Raw genomic sequence first — 21848 nt, forward strand, 5'->3', positions numbered from 1 at the left:
TTGCATAAACGGAGGTTTTGTCATTTTTCTGGTGAAGTTTTGTTTGCTCTTTGTGCTTTTCTCCACCACAAACTTGAGCGTGGTGTTTCCAGCAGACTTTTGTAACAGGGTCAGGGTCAGAAGTCACTGTAGGATACAAGTTAACACATTGTAGACTTGTCAGTCCAACACCTCTGGATAGCATTGCACGTCTCACTTCCAACTAGGCTGTGGCATGGAGGCATTTTATCACCACTAACATAGCACCGGAGCTTGGCCTGAGCTGCCGAGGGTGTGAAGGGGACATTTTCACAGTTTTCACAGTGAGTGAAAGCTGTGTGCTCCCGGCAGACAGACACCTCCTCTATCCCCCACCACCCTTCCCCACACCCAGCGCTCCCTCTGAGGCATGGTTAATGTGCGTTCCCTGAAAGAGGCGGAATCCACACTTATCTCTCTCTTCCAGATAAACCAGACAGGATGTCTGATTCTGCTTCTTCAATTCATCCCTCCCTCTGGAAAAAAAAATAAAAAGAAGGAAGGGGCTGAAACATGAACTTGTGGATTAGGAAGAGGTTCCCAGGAGCATCCAAAATCAGGGAGCGTGACAGAGACTGTGGGAGTGACATATGCAAACATGATCAAGTGTAATTACATGGAGAGGCCTCCTTATTTCTATCAAAGGGTTTCTTTTAGCCAGTGTTTCAGGAATGAAAGGCAAAAAGTGCTGGACGTGTAGCTTTAATTTATTCATGTTCTCCTGCAAACCAAAAAAGGCATTGTGAGACGGATTCAGTCATTACATGGTGAAAAGGTGTAAATCCCATTCTGAGTAAAATCGCTGTGCATTCTTTTGAATGTCTGAGTCCTTTAACAAAAAAAAGGCTGTAAAACATGCTGTACCGAGACAAATGCACTGCAGGTTTTTATGAAGACTGCACTGATCATTGTTCATTTTACATCATGAAAGTATAAATCCAATCAGCAACAGAATCTGGACCACCTTAACTCTTTTAACCTTACCTTGGGAAGGGATTTAGATTAAGAGCAATTAAAGAACATTACCCCCTTTCTTTCTTAAAAACTTAAATTGAACTGGTTTAAATCCTTTTCAAAACTAATAAGAATCCATTGGCAGGTATTATTATTAGGTTAATAAGGGCATACCATTCACAGTAAGCATTTAGTTGGTGATTCGCAAGTTAAAATCTTTGCTGTCCTGGTTAAAACTCATTAATAAGCAACGGTTTTTAATGTATATGATACCTATTATATATTAAGTTTGTGAGGAAACATTTTCCTACCTTTTCTCATTTCACCAACATAAAAACAAAAGGCACAGAGAAAGAAAATCAAAGTTCCCGTTTCATTTTGCTGCTCCTGGTATTGTACCTGCTAGTTCATGTGCTGTCAGTTTTGTTTAATGACAATGCACAACAGAGCCACTGGCAACATATCTACACTGCCCCTGGTGGCTAGGTGCTGTAGAGATCATAAACCCCGCGCCGCCTGTAAAATAAGTAGTTGTTAACGTGTCTGTTGAGCTATGTTCAGGAATTCTACTCAAACATGACGAAGGGCTGTTCCTTACTTAACTGTACAATTTATCCTTAATTAACTGTACCAAAAACGGTGTCGTTCTACAGTAATAAGTTTGTGCTGATAAATAGTAAGTCATGTCGTTACTACTATGTTAAGAGCACAGATAGCAAATTGGTAGTTGATGCACATGTGGCTAGCTAGTTTGTAAATTATAAATATAGACTGAGCATTCATGATGGCTCAAGGCAAATCCAGTGATTTAAGCTGGCATATAGCTGGCATATCACCTGGGCTGAGGTGGAACCTCAACATCTCATCTCCACCAATGACCGTTTAAAAAGACGGGTGTAGTTTCCGACTGTGAAAGATGAAGCCAGCAAGCAGGTATGGGAGGAGCTGTGGGTCAGCAGCAGTAGTGACGGGCAAATTCGGTTCATTTTACTGAATCGAGCTTTAATGAGTCACTCACCAAAGTGAATTGGATTTCCTGAGTCATTTGAGTCACTGAGTCAGTTGACCAGAGAGTGCAAAAATTTATATTTTCACTCAAACTTAATTTGTTTCTCTTTTAATGTAAATCCTACTGCTAAGATGAATGATTGTAAAAGAAAACAGCTATTTTATAGAGCAAAAAAGAGCAAATAAAAAATTTGAAAGGGAACATTTATTTATTTTTTATTTTATTAGTATTTTCCTTAAATGTGTCAAATATATTTTCTCATCTAAATGTCCACTGAGCTGTGAGCCAGGGGGCGGTACCCAGCCAACATGTATATATGGGCCCCACCTGGTTTTTGCTCGGGCTGGATGGGTACCATATGGGCATAGGCTCAAACTGGGCTTTTTGTATGGGGCCTACTTGGGTTCTTCACATTAAACCCATATGGGCAATGCCAAGTGGGCACTTTTAGTAGGTCCTAGCTGGGTCAAACATGGGAAACATTTAACTTTTTTTTTTTAAACTTTATTATTGCTCAGTAATAAGACAAAAGTATTTATTACCTGAGTACGAGATTCATAAAAATACACCATAGCCATGCATTAGTTTAGTTTGTTTATTTTTAGCAAATGCATTTTGCAATTTAGAATAAATCTGCATTCATGTGCAAAATTGAGCATTTCCCAATGAGATTGAGAACATGCAGTGCCCTCACAGAAAGGGCCAAACAATTTCAACAACAGTGAGAGGTTCTGAATCGAGGTGTTTTAAATTGTAAGGTAAAAACCTTACAAAATTAAAGCTCCAACCCAAACAATCCCCCACGAGCAAGCACTTGGCAACAGTGGGGAGGAAAAACTCCCTTTCAACAGGAAGAAACCTCCAGCAGAACCAGGCTCAGAGAGGGTCAGCCATCTGCCGCGACCTGTTTGGATGGGGCTGATGCGAGACAGAACCAACACTGTAGGATTTTAAAATTGTTGAAATCTTGTGAATTGTATATATCATAGTCGAAATCATAGCCTGATTTCGACTATGATTTTGTAGGGAAACAATGTTTTCAAAAATTTCCCAAAAGAACAACAGTTCCTAGTGGTCTTTGAAGAGGATTGTTCAGATGAATTGTTGTTATTCTCCTTAACAACAAAAACCTTAATCCTCTTCTCCTTCATCCTGTTCACTTCAGATATCAACGTTCTTGCTACATTATCTTCAAAGTTTAACTGCCTGAATTCCATGGCAGTCTGTACCATCAGTTTAGACTTATATGTCTTCTTTAGACTCTTATAAACGGCTCTAACAAGTTTGCCTAAAGATTTTGGAAGTTGTGCGGGTAGTTTACCCACAGCCATTTCAATGACGTTTTCTAAAATGGCAAAAATGTTGACCTGCTTTGTTGCTGTGCCTGTCTTTAAGGCGACCATGTTGTTCAGCCTAACAAGAAACTGAATTATAAAGTTTCTTTCTTTAGTTTCTTGTGTCCTTTGCCCTGGACTGGGGATCTGTTCTTCAGACGTTTCAGCAGGACTGGTCTGATTTTCCCAAACAACAGAACCCTTTATCCTTTTCTCCTTTACCTTATTGATCTCTGATATTAAAATTCTTGAGACATTTTCTTCAAATGTTGACTGACGAAATACAGTGAAAAATCGTAGCAAGTCCTTGGAGTTGTACATCTTCTGCAGTCCATGGAAAACAGACTTAACCACCCTGTTTATAGATGTTGGCAGTTCTGCAGGTAATTTTCCTGCAGTTTTTTCTGTGACTGTTTTGATGAATGAAAACATGTCGATGGGTTTTATGACTAATTTAGTTTTTGTTGTAATGGTGTTTGAAAGCTTTACAACAAACTGAACGATAAAGTTTTTTTCATCCATTTCTCGTCTCTCTGCCCGTGTACGGGTCATAAAGACGGATTTGAAGAGAAGTGTCTGCATCTCCTCTTCAGATATTTCTATGGGCCTGGTTTCCTGTGGACTGTCTCCTTTAAAGGAATCCATTTGAGTTTTTTTCTGTGCTGTTCTCTGATCCCGTTACTAGTGTCTGTAATAACTTTTGTTTCTAATGTCTCTGCAAAGCAAACCCTCGGTGTCGAATTGTGCTATACAAATAAACTTGCCTTGCCTCCGCCCCTATTTATGAGCTGGTAGGACCAGATCAAAGCTGAAAATGTATCACGTGACACCGACGTCAGCTCTGGAGTGTGATGTCACTGGAGAGGGTGTAGCGACTGTTTTTATGTGTTGTCGTTAGCAACAAGGACGGTAAAACCATCGTGTACGCTTGTTTATTTCCCTTTCACAATAAAGCTCAAGATCCTGTTGAGACTTTTCAAAATAAACTGAATGACGTGAAAGAGTGTTTACGGATGAGTATGGGCTCAAATTGTGGTCATAAATATGTTGTACTTGTAAAAAAGATTTGTATGTGTAAAAAAGATTTGTGTGTGGACTTAGCCAAAAAGTACATGTGAAACTCGAACCGGTGTTGTGCCAAAAAGTGATTGTCTGCCAAAAACTGATTTCCAGTGTTTCTGTGTATTTTTTATGTGTAATATCTTTACGTATGTTCGTAAATAGACTTCAGTGAACAGGGGATACAAAGGGGTTACATAAAGAATTAAAAAATTATCTGTTTTTTAAGTATCTTTACAACTTGTACAACCAATCCGGTCCTTTATCCCCACTTAAAATATTTTTACAGAACTATTGTAATATTTGCTGCCGTTTCTGCTGTCCTGTTGGGCAACTTACTCTTACAAAATACATTTTTAATGTTAATGAGATTTTTTTTACTGCATAAATAAAGGTTATATAAAAGTCGCTGCCAAAAACTGATTGCGGCTTGTATCTTGTTACACGAATGTTGTTTGTGGCTCAAGATGACTTTATGTCATCCATAAGGGATGCATTTGACATATGTTTAACATATTATAGCCCAACAAGTTACTTATAGCACTTTAAATATGAGCAATCGCTTTTTGGCAAATACCGGAAATCAGTTTTTGGCAGACAATCACTTTTTGGCACAACACCGGCAACCTTCCGATTACAAGGCGAACTCCCAACTCTTGAACCACGACCGCCCCACAAATAAATAACAAAATATTTATGACCACAATTTGAGCCCATAGATGAGAAGCAAAAAAGAGCCGCCAAGTGCTAAAAATAAACCTTAGACTCAAACGTTAGAACAGTTGAATAAATACTCACGAAGAAAACGGCGGCCGTTACAACTTATGTATCGTTTCATGCATCGCAGGTATACGATGCCCAGCTGAGTCGAGCTGCCCGAGATTCACAGAATTTACAGAAAATGTTACATTTTTGTGATTTATATCGTTATCGGGGCTATAGATGCTTATATTGGGATATGTGATTTTGGTCACATCGCACAGCCCTACTCTGAGGTCATAGCAAATTAGAACAAATGAAATATTTTACTGGAGCTTTAGATCCCTCTCTGTCCACAACAGAGGAAAAACAAGGCACCAGTGAAGGATCACCCTGCTGTGCTTTGATCAACATTTCTCTGGTCATATTCAAGCTCTGATTAACTCAAATCAAATCACTTTTATTGTCACATCACATGTGCAGGTACATTGGTGCAGCACATGTGAGTGAAATTCTTGTGTGCGAGCTTCACAAGCAACAGAGTTGTGCAAAAGTTTGGACTCATAACTCAGACGCCCTCTACAGGAAAGGGCAGAGCAGGCTGTACCTGCTGCGGAGACTCAGGTCGTTTGGAGTGGAGGGCCCACTCCTGAAGACCTTCTATGACTCTGTTGTGGCTTCTGCTATCTTTTATGGTGTGGTCTGCTGGGGCGGCAGCATCTCTGCTGGGGACAGGAAGAGACTGAACAGGGTGATCCGAAGGGCCAGCTCTGTTCTAGGATGCCCTCTGGACCCAGTGGAGGTGGTGAGTGACAGGAGAACGGCGGCTAAGCTGTCATCCCTGATGGACAACATCTCCCACCCCATGCAGCAGACTGTGACAGCACTGAGCAGCTCCTTCAGTGGGAGACTGCGGCACCCACGGTGTGGGACGGAGAGATTTCGCAGGTCTTTCCTCCCCACTGCTGTCAGACTCCATAATAAAGACTTTAACTGATCAAGCACACACATCCATACATATGCAATAATACTAAGTGCAATAATCCTTTCTGTCATCATTGTATTTTTACTCAGTTGTATATAGTATTTGTATTTGTATTCTATTTTTATCTTATTGTATATTTATTTTATTTTATTCTACTGTATATAGTATTTTATTTTATTCTATTCTGTACAGTTGTGTACTGTATTTATTCTTATTGTATTCTAATTTTTGCCTCATAACTTTTGCACTGTCCACTCCTGCTGTGACAAAACAAATTTCCCACGTGTGGGACTAATAAAGGTTATCTTATCTTATCTTATCTTATCTTATCTTATCTTAATACAATAATGTAAACAAGCAAAATACAAGAATGGCTACATCTGAAACTAATAAATATATGTACAATATATAATAGTATATGCATTTCTGGATGTGTATACTAAATATTTTTCTACGTGTGTGTGTGTGTGTGTGTGTGTGTGTGTGTGTGTGTGTGTGTGTACACATATTTTACAAATTAAATAGAGTAAACAATAAATAAAATATATAAAAATATACAGAGTTGAGACATGTGCAAAACAGTGGCATTACTGTACAGTGTGGAGTGCATAATGTTAAAGTTCCAGTAGTGAAGCTGAGGTGTCTATGACGTGTTCAGCAGTCTGATGGCCTGGTGGAAGAAGCTGTCTCTCAGTCTGCTGGTACGGGACCGGATGCTGCAGAACCTCCTTCCTGATGGAAGTAGTCTGAACAGTTTATGGCTGGGGTGACTGGAGTCCTTGATGATCCTCCCCGCTTTCCTCAGGCACCGCTTCCTGTAGATGTCTTGGAGGGAGGGAAGCTCACCTCCAATTATCCATTCAGAGCACCGCACTACTCGCTGGAGAGCTTTGCAGTTGTAGGCGGTGCTGTTGCCATACCAGGTGGTGATGCATCCAGTGAGGATGCTCTCAATGGCACAGTGATAGAAGGTCCTGAGGATGCGGGGGCTCATGCCGAATCTTTTCAGTCTCCTGAGAAAGAAGAGGCGCTGCTGCGCCTTCTTCACTGTTTTGTTTGTGTGTACTGACCATGTAAGATCCTCAGCCAGGTGTACACCAAGGAACCGGAAGCTGCTCACTCTCTCCACAGCAGCGCCGTTGATGGTGATGGGGGTGTGTACTTCTCTGCACCTCCGGAAGTCCACTATCAACTCCTTTGTCTTTGCGACGTTGAGGGTGAGATGGTTGTCTTGACACCAGTGGGTCAGGGCGCTGACCTTTTCCCTGTAAGCCGTCTCATCACCATTGGTGATAAGACCCACCACTGTAGTGTCGTCCGCAAACTTCACAATGATGTTGGAGTTGTTAGTGGCTGTGCAGTCGTAGGTGTAGAGTGAGTATAGGAGAGGGCTCAGTACACACCCCTGTGGAGCACCAGTGTTCAGTGTGATGGGGGATGAGGTGATGCTGCCCAGTCTGACCACTTGGCGTCTGTCAGACAGGAAGCTAAGGATCCAGCTGCAGAGGGAGCTGCTCAGTCCTAGATCCTGCAGTTTCCTGTCCAGCTTCGAGGGAACGATGGTATTGAATGCTGAGCTGTAATCTACAAACAGCATCCTCACATACGTGTCTCTCTTCTCCAGGTGTGACAGGGCAGTGTGTAGTGTCAGGGCTATGGCATCATCAGTGGACCTGTTGTGGCGGTATGCAAACTGTAGAGGGTCCAGTGAGTCGGGTAGTGCAGAGCAGATGAAGTCCCTGACCAGCTTCTCGAAGCATTTGCTTACGATGGGGTTCAGGGCTACAGGTCGCCAGTCGTTCAATGAGGAGATGGTGGAGGATTTGGGTACAGGGACGATGGTGGCCATTTTGAAGCAGGCTGGGACTACAGACAGAGAGAGGGAAAGGTTGAAGATGTGTGTGAACACTCCAGCCAGCTGAGCCGCGCATGACTTGAGGACGCGGCCGGGAATCCCGTCCGGACCAGTAGCTTTGCGTGCGTTCACCTTCCTGAAGCACTTCCGCACATCCTCCTCAGACACAGTGTGCGCACTGACGTCATCCGCGGTGCGCACACTGTCCGGTCTCATGGTGTTCGCTGTGTCGAATCTAGCGTAGAATACGTTTAGATCCTCACACAGGGAGGCCGTGGTCTGCGGTGTGCTGGTTTTCCCTCTAAAGTCTGTGATCGTGTTTAGTCCCTGCCACATACTCCGAGGTTTGTCAAACTGTTGCTCCACCCTGTCCCTGTACTCACGTTTGGCTGCTTTGATCGTCTTCCGGAGTTGGTAATGTGCGTGTTTGTAGTCCGATGTGTTTGCGGAGGCAAAGGCGGTGCTCCGTGCCGCGCGAACATCTCCGTTAATCCAGGGTTTTTGATTTGGGAAGGATTTAACTGTTCTGGATGGGACAACATCTTCCACGCATTTCCTGATAAATCCGCAGACTGAGTCTGTGTACTCGTCAATGTCCCTAGCAGCCACGTGAAACATTTCCCAGTCCGCGTGATCAAAACAGTCCCGCAGCGCAGACTCTGATTGGTCCGTCCAACAGTGCACTGCCCTCCGGGTTGGAGCTTCCTGTTTCAGCTTCTGCCTGTAGGCGGGCAGGAGCAGGATGGAGCGGTGATCTGATTGGCCGAATGGGGCGCGGGGGAGGGCTTTGTACGCATCCCGGAAAGAGGTGTAGCAGTGGTCGAGTAGCCGGTCTCCACGAGTGTTAAAATGGATGTGTTGGTGGAGTTTGGGTGAGACTTTCTTCAGGTTTCGCTTATTAAAGTCTCCGGCTGTGATAAACGCTGCCTCTGGGTGTGCGGTTTCCTCGCTGCTGATCGCGCTGTACAGTTCCCTGAGCGCTCGGTCAGTGTCGGCTTGTGGGGGAATGTAAACAGCCGTAATAATCACTGCTGTAAATTCCCTCGGTAGCCAGAATGGCCGGCACTTAATCATCAGGTACTCCAGGTCCGGTGAGCAGAAGGATTTGACCGGGTGCACGTTCGCATAATCACACCAGCTGTTGTTGATCATGAAACACACACCACCGCCTCTGCTTTTCCCAGTAAGATCCTGTGACCTGTCCGCGCGATGCACGGAGAACCCCGGTAGTTGTATTGCGGAGTCTGGTACCTTGTCCGATAGCCAGGTTTCTGTGAGGCAGATCACGCAGCAGTCCCGCATCTCTCGCTGGAATGAGATCCGTGCCCGAAGCTCGCACAGCTTGTTCTCCAGAGACTGCACATTAGCCAGTAATAAACTGGGTAACGGTGGTCTGTTAGTGCGCCGTCTCAGTCGAACCAGAACGCCAGATCTTCTCCCTCTGCGTCGGCGTTTGCGGCCTCCAGGGCCAGAGAACAAAGGCGTCTCAGGTGAGATGAATGGGGGGTCTGCAAACGGAGCGTCCGTGTTGCAAAACTTGAACTCCGGAAAGTTATAAGAAAGACCGTCTTTTATGTCCAGTAAGGTTTGTCGGTCGTACACAAGGAGACATGTGCTACTCGCGAAAAAATGAAGGAAAAGTAAAATTAAACACAGAAAAAAGCTGTTGCTTGGGGGAGCTCGCGACGAGGCTGCCATACTCGGCGCCATCTTGAATCAAAATTTGTCCTCGGGAATCATTTCAGGGACGTCACATGTGGAGATTTTTACAGAATCAATGGGTGACACGAAAGAGTCGTCTTCATCAAACGACCCCGACAAATCCACAATCTCACCCATTTTACGAGCCTGAGCACGAGTAATTGCGCACACAGGAAACACCTCTGAAGCAGTGGAGCCTGAGTCATGCGCCTTAACATTCGTTGCCAACCAAGAAGAAGAAGAAGAAGACGTGACCCAGGAGGGAGGGGGTGAGTGAGTGAGTGATTCGTCTATGCTACGATTCAGCACAGCAAGGGAGGGGGTTAGTTTTTTTGTTGTTTTTTTCTTTGCGCCATTTTTTTTTTTTATTAGTAAAATTAACATACAAACAAAATGCACCATATATTACACATTCAGAGAATAGACATTCCTTACATATTAGCAACTTTCATATATATAAAAAAGGAAATATAAAGATGGGGTCGGGAGGGGGTTAGTGAGTCCTGAGTGATTTGCTTACGCTATGATTCAGCACAGCAAAGGAGGGGGTGAATAACTCAAATGTGCTGTTAGAATGTTAGCTGAGCGATGCTACTGTGAACCGAGGAGCTATCCGGTTGTTCAGTCTAACGTCACTAGCCGTGTCTGGACCTAAACTCTGCTGCAGGTCCATATATCAAACGATCACTATGGCATTACTGAGAGTTGAAAAACTGTCTAGAGTCTTTCATCTTTAATAAAATGATCAGCGTTCTGCTCTACCAGGTGTAACAATTGAGTTTAACATCCAGGCATCCATGAAAACGGAATTTATGACATTTAACGGAGTTAGAAGTTAGCAGGGAGTTAGCTCGCTAGCTTCTATCTAAATACAATATAGCATGTCCTGACTGCGGGGTTTTGGAAACAAATTAAAACATACAGCTCTGTTATCACTTCCAACATAAATGAAGACAGAAAACTAAACAGCAGTGACGTTTGTAGGGTTACTGAAGTTGGGCTAGCTGGTATATAATGATGTGCTACGTGACCGCTAGCGACACAGCTATGTTAGCATAATATAAACAAGCTAACTTTTTTTCCACTCGATAAAAGTTAACGTGAGTGTTCTCGGTGGTCAGGAACAAATGTAATCGCATGGCAGGATGCTGTAAAAGGACCAAACTTCAGCCAGGAGAACAACTGAGATAATCCATCCACAATACGAGGTTAGTCATTCATATACTGCTGCATGGGCTGGGCTGTAGTTACATCCTAAGGTTTTGAAAACTGAGCTTAAATAAATGATTAGCGGTAATAAAAGCTGAGGGAGGTCAACAGTGATCACTGACTGTTTTAGGAGCTTTTTGAGATTAAATAGAAGAAAATACATAACATTTCTAAATAAAAAATATGTTTTTATTTGTTTTCAGAATCAGAATCAGAATCAGAATACTTTATTGATCCCTGGGGGAAATTATTTTTTGTTACAGTGCTCCATTTTAAACCAACATTAAGACAAGACAGACAATACGCTAACTAAGAATAGTACAATATATACATATATATACATACATACATACATAAGTCACTTATAAATAAATATTTGGAAAAGAAACATGTGTAGCTGTAGCAGCAAACAGTGTGTTAAGTGGATGCGTTGTACAGGGAGATGGCCACAGGCAGGAATGATTTCCTGTGTCGTTCAGTGGTGCTTTTCGGTAATCTCAGTCTCTCACTGAACGAGCTCCTGTGACTGACCAACATGTCATGGAGTGGGTGGGAGGTGTTATCCAACATTGTCTTTATCTTGGACAGCATCCGCCTCTCCGACACCACCTTGAGGGAGTCCAGCTCCATCCCCACAACATTGCTGGCCTTACGGATTAGTTTATTAAGTCTGTTGGCATCTGGGTTTTGGGTTTTTTATTGGCTGTTATGGCACTAAAGTTCTTATTTAGTTTACTCTTTCTGTGTACAGCACTTTGTGACTGTTTGTCTGTGAAGCCCTTCATAAATAAACTTTACTTACTAGAGTCAAATCAGAGATAAAGCAGTGTTAGCTCTACCTTGTCTGCTGCCGTATGAGTGTGTAGCATTGCCATCAGATCTGTCACTTGTGATCTCTGGTAACTGTCAAATCACTCAGCTTGAGGATTCATAGCAGGACTCTGTAACCCATGGGTGATGTCACAGTCTGGATGGACTGTACATGTTGATCACTACTGTACAGACTCTGATGATTTATGATGCAAATGGTGTAAAATGTCTGTATCCGTTTCCCAAAATTCCTGCTGTATTTTTGTGCACTGAGAGGAAGTAATGATTGATTGTCTGAATAATGATTAATTAATTGAAAGGCATTTTCTGCTGCTTATCCGGTCGTTAAGTCTGACGTCACTAGTCGTGTCTGGGCCTAAACTCCGCTGCAGGTCCATATATCAAACGATCACTATGGCATTACTGAGAGTTGAAAAACTGTCTAAAGTCTTTCATCTTTAATAAAATGATCAGCGTTCTGCTGTACCAGTTGTAACAATTGAGTTTAACATCCAGGCATCCATGAAAACGGAATTTATGACATTTAACGGAGTTAGAAGTTAGCAGGGAGTTAGCTCGCTAGCTTCTATCTAAATACAATATAGCATGTCCTGACTGCGGGGTTTTTGAAACAAATTAAAACGTACAGCTCTGTTATCACTTCCAACATAAATGAAGACAGGAAACTAAACAGCAGTGACGTTTGTAGGGTTACTGAAGTTGGGCTAGCTGGTATATAATGATGTGCTACGTGACCGCTAGCGACACAGCTATGTTAGCATAATATAAACAAGCTAACTTTTTCCCACTCGATAAAAGTTAACGTGAGTGTTCTCGGTGGTCAGGAACAAATGTAATCACATGGCAGGATGCTGTAAAAGGACCAAACTTCAGCCAGGAGAACAACTGAGATAACGAGGTTAGTCATTCATATACTGCTGCATGGGCTGGGCTGTAGTTACATCCTAAGGTTTTAAAAACTGAGCTTAAATAAATGATTAGCGGTAATAAAAGCCGAGGGAGGTCAACAGTGATCACTGACTGTTTTAGGAGCTTTTTGAGATTAAATAGAAGAAAATACAAAACATTAAACATGTTAACAACACAAAAGCCATATTAAACGCTACTACTTTAGACCCGGAAGTAGGATTCGTCACGTCATCACTTAACGACCGGATAGGCAGCTTGGTCACAGTGGCAGCAGGGTAAAATTTTAAATAGCCAGCACCTATATAGTCCTTTTAAACTTTGCAGTGTTATAAAGTATTTGAAGTGTGTTTCTCATCCACACACACACACACACACATAACCACGCAAGGTGTTTTGATGCCCTGCAGGGTAACTTGGGGTTTGGTGGCCTGAGACTCTCAGCAAGTGGAGAGACTGGGGATCAAACCAGCTCTACCAGCTGAGCCAAGGATGTATCCCATGGTCCCTTTCCAGTTTGACCACAAACTCTGCAGTTTCATTTTCATTCATCTCTGAACAGTAATAAGATGCAGTACAATAAAATGGTGTATAGGATTAATGTGCAACTACAGCTTTCCATGTTGTTTAATCATAACTAGGGAGACTTCTCATTTATGCTGTTTCTTAAAAATAGAAAATAACAGAAATTTAAGATCTCGAGGAAGAAATTTAAATGTAAAAATACATTTTTGATTGAAAGAAAAAATTAATGAATTAATTAAAGCACCTTGGTGTCTATTAGATTAAGAGTCTAATCCAGCTCTCTGCTCTATACACTCGGACAGGGAACAAGCACAGGATTGTGTCTCTCTATAGGCTAAGACAAACATTCATTATAATCACATCTGCCTTCTTTGACCTCATCTTAGTACATCTAAGCCAATGGAATTTCATATCAATCTTCTTCAACCTCAATGACCACAAAGCATGTGGCACATGCAGGAGGGCTCAGGGCTCACATTATATCGATGACAATATAAGGCTCATCAAGAGGCAGGATTATTCACAATGCATAATGTGCACCCGATACAGCATCTGCCAACACGATGCACACACACGCTCACAAGGCTGCACACATGCGCCTGAGGGAATGGTTTCTGAAGTAGACGATGTAAGGTCTGAGGTGGAGAAGCTTTGTCTCAAGGAAACCTTCTGCATTAATAAAATGAAACAAGTCGTCTTCTCTCCTGATAGACCGTATATGAATCACAAAATAACTCCACAAGGCTGCGCAGGAATAGGGTCAAGTAATTAGTGACTGTGGGTGTGTTCCAGTCAGCGTTGCAGATTTCAGATTTGGAAACAGTTCAGTTTGGCAAAGCCTCAGTACTCCTTCTGCCTATGCCACCCACAGATCCTTAATGAATTCCTCTGATCCCAACTTTCATAAAGAAGACATTTGGAAAAGATTTCACAGATCCGCGTGCGTCATCGGAGCCTTTCAAGTGACTTCAACCGTGGAACATTTGAATTAGACTCTGCAGAATATTTGAGCCTTTTTTGGGGTGTGGGAGTTTAAGGCTGTAAACTCTTTCTTTATATTTGCCTTAAGCTTCCATAATGAGCAAGTTATGGACCTTATCATGTTCTTCAATTACAGGAAAAATAAAGAAAACCTTTAAAACCGTGCCAGGAGATGCTCTTATTAAATAAATGAGAAAGTTATCTCTCCAAAACATAAATCAGAAATGAAACAAAAAAATATTTAATGAAGAACATCCGTATCCAGGGCTGCTGGAATAATTAGCTCAGTCATATGCAAGGATTATTCACGTCCACTCTCTTGCTCGCTTGTTTCTGTGAGCTCATTTATTTGGGGTTTGTGTCTCTGTGTTTTTATCTTCTTAAATGTTTTTCCTGCATTTCTGGACATGAAGTCATTTGACACATTTGGTCACTGCAGTGTGTCGCTTCAGAGGGAAATCCTGTCTTTTCAAAAGATAGCAATGCTGATTATGTTGTCAGGACGGATTTGTGTCTGGTTAAAAACCGTCTAGTTACCCCTGCTCTGTGTACCCTGCTATATAGTGTATACTGTAATTTAGGAGGCAGCTGTCATATTGAGTTTCCCCATTATCCACTATGTACAGCGAGGCTCAGAGGCAGTCGGCACTGGATGTGATATAAAACCTCTCTGAGGCTCTCCTCGCACACAGTCTTGATTTTATGAATTTCAATTAATTGTCAAAACAGTAATTTCAGGGATCATTTTACAGAATGGGCCAAATCCCAAACCTCAATGTGCACCAAAAGTAAAACGCTGATGACCCCTGTTATGGTCTCTGTGACCTGATGTGTCATACAAAGGCAGAATCATTAAAGGAAACAATGGAGATGAGAAAAAAAGCTTATGAAACATCATGTGAAGGCTCATATACAAAATGTGCAACAGATACTGGCACAAATGGGCCTCGAATAATGAGAGGATCTGGTGGAATTTTTTCATGGAGTAGGGGGCATGTTACTTGTTTCATTACAAAGTACTGCTCATCTATAGTTGTATATTTCTATCCTGACAAGAGTGTACTTTTCCACGGTGACATGCCCCCTGTTTCATAAAGAGTGCACTGAAATCTATGGAAGCCCGTTTCCGCCACAAAAAAAAAGTATCCATAACTCGAAATTTTGAGTTATTTTCTAGAAATTTCAACTTATTAACTCAAAATTTCGAGAAAAGTAGCTCGAAATGTTGACTTACTTTTCTCAAAATTTTGAGTTAATATCTCGATGTTAACTGCTATCAGCAATCTACGTGAATGATGTCATTTCCTTGTTACCCAGAAGCTGAAGCTCTAAGCTACAAATGTTATAGCTAAGCTACCAGTATTACAACCAGTCATGAATGCACAAATTGCTGATTTGTGTGGCTTGTGTTATTAGCTGAATCACATGGCGTTACTCTCAGCAAATGTACTCTCGAAAAGCGCCAATTTGTTGCGATGGGGATTTTTAGTGCGCATTCCAGATAGATTACTGATTGGCAGAGCTAGCTTGAAATTTCGAGTTGATAAGTCGAAATTTGAAGTTAATAAGTCGAAATTTCGAGAAAATAAGTCGAAATTTTGAGTTATGGATACTTTTTTTTGTGGCAGAAACGGGCTTCCATGGAAATCTGTATTCAATATGCTGCTTAAATATATTTTAACTAATAAGGCAGCTAAATGAAATATTTAATTAGACGTGATTTAAGAGTTACTCTCCTCCTGCAAAGTTGCACCGTTTAAAGTCAGTCTGTAGCTTTAAGCAAAACTAGTGTATCTGATGAATGTCGTATTACCTTGGCTGCTAATTATTAAGCTACTGTTTTATTTGTTTATTTATTTATGATCATTTAAATTACTAAAAGGCTGGAGTGTCAAAACTATTTCTTTTAGATGATGCAGGGAAAAGTTTGAAGGTTTACAACATCGGTTTGTGTTGTCCACAGTTTTTCCTACACTTTTTATGCTGTTTTGCCATAAAGTTAATGACTTTGCATTGCGTGTCTAATCCAAAATCATTTTTGTAGTAAGGCACAAAATCAGATTCTGGTGCCAATAGAACTTTTACCAAATTCATAAAACTGCTTCACTTTGGTTTTGTACCGCAGCGTAAATGGATTTTGTTCAGATTCATATTTTATGACGGGGAGTAAATGAACGCTCTAATTGCACAACAGAGAGACGATTAGCTGTTGTAATAAGGTTCAGATGCGGTGGCGACGGTGGTTTCGGGGCACTGATAGTGTGTCAGAACTATATGTGCACTCACCAGGGAGTGCAATTTACATCGCTGCAACTGTTTAAATGATTGGACAATCAGGAAAGCCGATGTTTTCTTTACAATATGCCATTATTATATGAGAAGAAGAAACTTTCTTATAATGTTCAACAGAAAATTATAAGAATGGAAGCATGGTCAACTTGGTCATGGCCATCTTTTAACATGAACTACCACTAAAGAGGAAAAGTAAACTATTTGTTTGACTCATTTTGAAATCTGAAGCAGGATGGCATGCTGACTGAAATGGGAGGGATCTTTAGCAGATTGTTTAGATTTAGTATTAGCAATGATTTAAAAAAAATAAGCACTTAAATATATTTTTACCCTTTAAAGGTGGTTTGAAAAGAAAAAAAACTGACTGAAGTGCAGATAAAAGCATCAGAGACAGCAAGTAAATATCACTGCTTAAATTAAAAATAAAAGTAGATTTATATGTCAAAATATAGACTATTTTATATATGAAAAAATCATTTGTTCTTTTTCGGGAGGACTGGTTTTGGATTATCATCATATCTAATACTATTTGGAATATGCCAATTATATGTAACTGGACCATCTAAGAAAACAGGAAAAACCTAAGAGCCTCACAAGTTTGTCACTTTATTTGCAGAAATCATGAAAGAAAAAAACAAACATGTTTTGCAAAGAATCTAGGATATATTTCTGTGTATAAAGTCAAATTTAACACTAGGATGGTATGAAAACAGTCCATCCTAGTGTGTCCTCTGCAGTCTCTAAGTTTGGATGATAGTTTGGCAGATAACCTCAGCTGAACCTTTCTGTTTTGTGATGTTCGCAGGATGTTGCCCGTTAGCTCTTTGTTTAAAATTTAGACCTCATCCACGGACACAAGTGTGACCTTGTGCAGCTTTGAGCTGTCTCAGCAGAGCATCTGACCACGGCGGCTGACACAGCGAGACGTCCGCCTGTTTGGGGACAGAGGGTGTATGTAGGTCAGGCATGGGTCTGCATGCTGTGACAGCAGCACGGTCACTGTGCTGTGCAGCAGGACAGGGATTGGAGTGGACAGAGAGAGCCGGCACAGAGAGAGGCCCCCCTCACACGTCAGCACCGATACTTCCTCATTTCCCCCCTTAAACACTTTGACATTATCAGGCCACACAGAGCAACGTCCACCCTCATTATTCTCACCTTTGGTACTGCAGCCAAATGGACAAAGAGGAGCAGAAGAAAAAATAAAGGGCAGAAATGTGAAACAGACATCAGATCATAGTGCACATCTAACATGTGGGGATGGTCATTTGATGAGAACGAGAGCTTCCGCATCAAGGCACTAAGATTTATTAATTTATAGAAACCTTCAGTGTATTAATAATAATTAAACAACAGTAAACAGTGGATTAATTACACAACAAGGAATTATTTTGAGCACATTGTTTTTAATTGAAAAAAGTGTCCTGATTACAGTTCCAAACTATAATTCCAGAAATGAAAGCAGACTGCCATCTAGTGGTTCAAACAAACACTGACATTTAGATGTGATATGAAAAACTACAACAGCTTCAGTGACATGTGAAAAAAAAATCCCCATGCTGTTTTTGTATTTATTATTCTCCATGAAACTAACGCACTAAAACAGGCATGGGGGAATCATTTCTCCAAGACGCCACAAAAGAAACTTGAACTTGTGGAAGGACGTAACAATAACCTTGTAATGAGATCATAATGATCAGTTCAAGTTATAAATGGGGGCCCTACGCAACAGTCCCAGTTTTTCATGAGGCCCCTTGGAAAAATGTTTTGCCCACCCCTGCATTAAACAGAAGTGACAGTTTTCTACTGTAAATGCTGGCACCTCTGAAGGTGAGTCTCCGAATGGTAACAGGTGAGAAGGCCGCTCATCGGTTGTAAGGATGCATTGACCCAGACGCAGATTTGATGTTTGTCTTGATGCTGCTTGGCATTTTTCCTGAGAGAAAACCAAAGGGAAGAGATCAACCCTATATATGCATCTTTAAGGTTTTTTCTTTCTTCAAGTGCAGATATAAATCATTCAAAACATCCTGTGTTAACAGCTGGGTTGTCAAAAAAAATTTATTTAATTTAATACTCCAATATTAATCAACTCCAAAATGACTATCAAATTGAGATTCTCCTTTGCCATAGTATCGATACAAACAGTTCCATCTTTGAAGACAGTCTGCAGACAGTGACGCACACAGCCCCTCCCCTCACTAACAACTAAAGTTGTTAGCATTCATAACACTGAACAACACTTGAGGAGGAATTTCAGAGGTCAGTAAAACGTCTGTTTCAACAGCACTGAAGTATTTAACAGTTCATTAACGCAGCAGCTAGCATGCTGTAGTTAGCCTGTAATGATTATGAATGACAGATGGCATATTGAATATAGAGTTGTGGCAAGTCGGGTTATGGACACATGGTGAATCGAGTAGGCTGCTCTGCACAGCCATGAGTGGATAATCCAAGAAAATAAAAAGTCAAATCTGGAGAAGAGTAGCTTATTCAGATGGGTTTCAGGCCTGAAGAGCAGAGCTGAGGATGCAAAGAGCTGCAGAGTGGATGGTGGATGACAGAGAGGCTGCATGCAGTTGTGAACAAGAAGAACATTTTTTTTTTTAATTAATAAAAGAAATCAGATGAATCTTAAAAACCTATTTTGTTGAATCCAACTTATTTTTGAAAAAGTTTGCAAAAATTCAACATGTTTTTTGAAATGTGAGTTCTTCACTATTACTTTTCTTTACTATTGTTGCAGGATGGGGTCAAAATCGTCAGCATGGTCTCAAAAATGGTATTTAGTAGTTCCCTGAGTATATACTCAATAAATTCTAGTATTGTGACAATCTTAGCTAGCAGTCAATGTGCAAGTTTCGAGGTCCATAAACTCTTGAAAATGATCTGTAGAGTTCAAAGCAGTATCAATACATCTAAACAAACAAGCAGTTTCCATATGAAAAATGAATATTATCATCTCATTACAATGTAATGTTGGGTGGGAAGTTTCCTGGCATTAATATGGGGATTACTTTGAGGTGAAAGCTCATTTCAAGTTAAATTAAACAGGTAGTGCACACCTTAACATGTTTTTAAGCTGTAAACTACATGATAACAACTATACTTAGACCACAGAAATGAATTCTATGCAGAAATGTTAGCATTTCTACCAAATTTATGACAAAATGCCATCTATTATTTTAAATCATGTCCATGTTTGGAAAGCCAGGGATGACAGTCAACTACTTTGTAATACTCATATATATATATATCAGATATGACTGTTAATGCCCCCTAATAAGGGCTAATCGTCAGTACGCGCCACGGTCCCTTCAGCCTCTGCATTTGGGTGGAAGCATAGATGGATTATTGCATGGGAAAAATGGGCACATTAGCTTGAGAATGTTTTTTCATTTGTGCAATATTATTGTTTTTTTTTTAAATATTGGAAAAGGCCATTTATTAAACTGCATGATAATGTAAAATTGTTTGAGTATCCTGTTATGAAGCCTAGAACTGAGCATTTTTGCTATTAGCCTGGTGTTTTAAAACTTTGTCTTTAACATATCCTGTATAATTCACCTTCCTACCTCTTAAAGTGACCATCATTTTTAAATGGAGCATCACACTTAATTCATTATAATTCAAAAACTAATGACTGTCATCGGTAAAATGTTGAAACTGAAGAAAACTGAAGAAACACGGCAAAGCACTCTATGGCTGGCTCTCACATAACTGTGATGCTGTGCTCAGGTAAAATACTAACTCAGCTTTCCAAGTCTCCTACCTGTCTGACCTTGCTGCTGTTGAGCCACAGGTCCTCCCATACCTGCTTGCTGGCCTGAACCCCCACCAATAGTGACCTGCTGTAAGGTTGGACCTCCACTCATCATGGACCCCTGTCCTTGGTGTCCAGGGGCCACGGGACCAGGAGGCCTACATTTGGAAAGTCCCTTTCCAAATGCAACGGCCGAAACTAATGCGTTAGTGTCAGCAGGGTTGAAAGACGGTTTGCTCTGTCGCATAGCTGTGTAAAAAAAATAAAATAAAATAAAATTTGAGAGTCACCATTGTATTTGTGTAATTTATTAAAGAAAACTGCAGCAGAAGTGCAACATACCAGCGCTTTCTGCATCTCTGTCCTCACGAGGGTTGCTTAGCTTCTCCAGCAGAGTAGTGCAAATCTTATTCAAAGCCTGGATCTGTTTCTGTTCATGACAATAAAACCTGAAGGTTTAAACAAAAATTGCAAAATATTCCCAAAAATGACAGAATATTTTATTTTATGCGAGTCCAAACTAACCTGGGCCACATCGGGGCCAATACGTGCTGCCTCTGTACTCAGCGTTTTCTCCTGCTCCTCCACCTCTGGGTCAGGTTTGGTCCGCAAGTAGTCCGGTACGATCTCATGGCTGAACACTGGAACGCGCTGCTCCGTGAGTTTCTGAGAGCAGGTAAACAGACAGCTCAGAGAAACTACTTCTTTTTTCAAAAGAGGAAACGTGTTATCAGCTGTGGTACTCACTGCCAAGTCCTCATCTCGGTCTGGAGACAGGACCAGGGGGATTATAACTTGGTTGCGAAAGGACGGTGTCTTCTCGTTCCTGAGCAGTTTATTGATGGTGTTCAGCTGACCAGACAGAAGGGCGAAGTTATCCAAAACAGAAGGCCTATAGGACAAAAAAGGGCACATCTGTGAGAGCTCAAAATAATCCACAAAGCACGCGTTTCAGATCAAATCTGTATATCCACAAGACAAGATTTTCCACAGTTTCTGTCAAATTTGCTCCTGTAAATAAAAGAAACAAACCGTGTTTATATGTTGTTGTCAAAAACAGCTTGAACAACAAAGTATTAGCTCGACTTAAATCTATGTCGCGTTTCTTTTAAAACAAAACAGCCTGCTTTACAATGAAAATAATTTTACTCACCACGTCAAACGCTCGTACTCGTTTTCTAGTTTGTAAATGAAACTGTGCAGAGCATTTTTAACGTGAGCCACCCGCGAAATGAGAGACTCCACTGACGCCTCTAACTGTTTCTCTTCTCGTTGCTAAAAGACAACAAAAGCATTAAAAACCTCCCAAACACTGCAAATACACAGCTGTGCTAGCCAAACGGCTAAAGAGTGCATAACCTCAGCCACTTAAGAGTCAGTCACTTAAACAACAAGAAAATGAGTCATCAGACAAAATAAACATTTTAATGAATGTTACTGCATCTAAGAAGGCATTATACTGTCGTACAGAATATATATTCATATTTATTACCTGCATTGTTCAAGTAGAATTTAGCCAACCTCAAGCGACAGAGAAGCACTTCCGGTTCATCACTGTCAAAGTAAAAGCCTGCTGGTTAAACATGGCGGAAACGCTATAACGTTTATTTATTCAAAATGTTCTCGTAAACAAATAATCCAGTACACAACTTATGCGATATTTAAGCAAACATTTCAGTTTAGAGTTTAGAGTTCAAATGTGATATATGTAAAAACTGAATGTATAT

The 21848-nt window shown here is 41.0% G+C and overlaps 1 protein-coding gene across 1 annotated transcript; it reads right to left on the reverse strand.

Moving 5' to 3' along the window:
- Positions 1-17744: 17744 nt before the first annotated feature.
- Positions 17745-21689, reverse strand: med8 (mediator complex subunit 8). The gene is made up of 7 exons (XM_085399363.1): positions 21614-21689; positions 21275-21396; positions 20869-21013; positions 20647-20787; positions 20464-20551; positions 20131-20370; positions 17745-18294 (listed from the first exon to the last, which is right to left on the reverse strand). Exons 1-7 carry the CDS (start codon positions 21617-21619, stop codon positions 18224-18226), a joined length of 813 nt encoding a protein of 270 aa, XP_085255489.1. The 5' UTR covers positions 21620-21689; the 3' UTR covers positions 17745-18223.
- Between the last annotated feature and the right edge of the window lie 159 nt (positions 21690-21848).

This window comes from Rhamphochromis longiceps, linkage group LG23 (genome assembly GCF_057381845.1).
Source record: "Rhamphochromis longiceps isolate RC_006_pf linkage group LG23, R_longiceps_female_GT1.1, whole genome shotgun sequence".
NCBI lineage: Eukaryota > Metazoa > Chordata > Actinopteri > Cichliformes > Cichlidae > Rhamphochromis > Rhamphochromis longiceps.

Coding starts and splice junctions, on each gene's coding strand:
- med8 (XM_085399363.1), bottom strand. Junction 20,552..20,646: donor TTGGCCCCGATGTGGCCCAG/GTTAGTTTGGAC, acceptor TGTCATGAACAG/AAACAGATCCAGGCTTTGAA. Junction 18,295..20,130: donor ACAGCAGCAAGGTCAGACAG/GTAGGAGACTTG, acceptor GTTTTCTCTCAG/GAAAAATGCCAAGCAGCATC.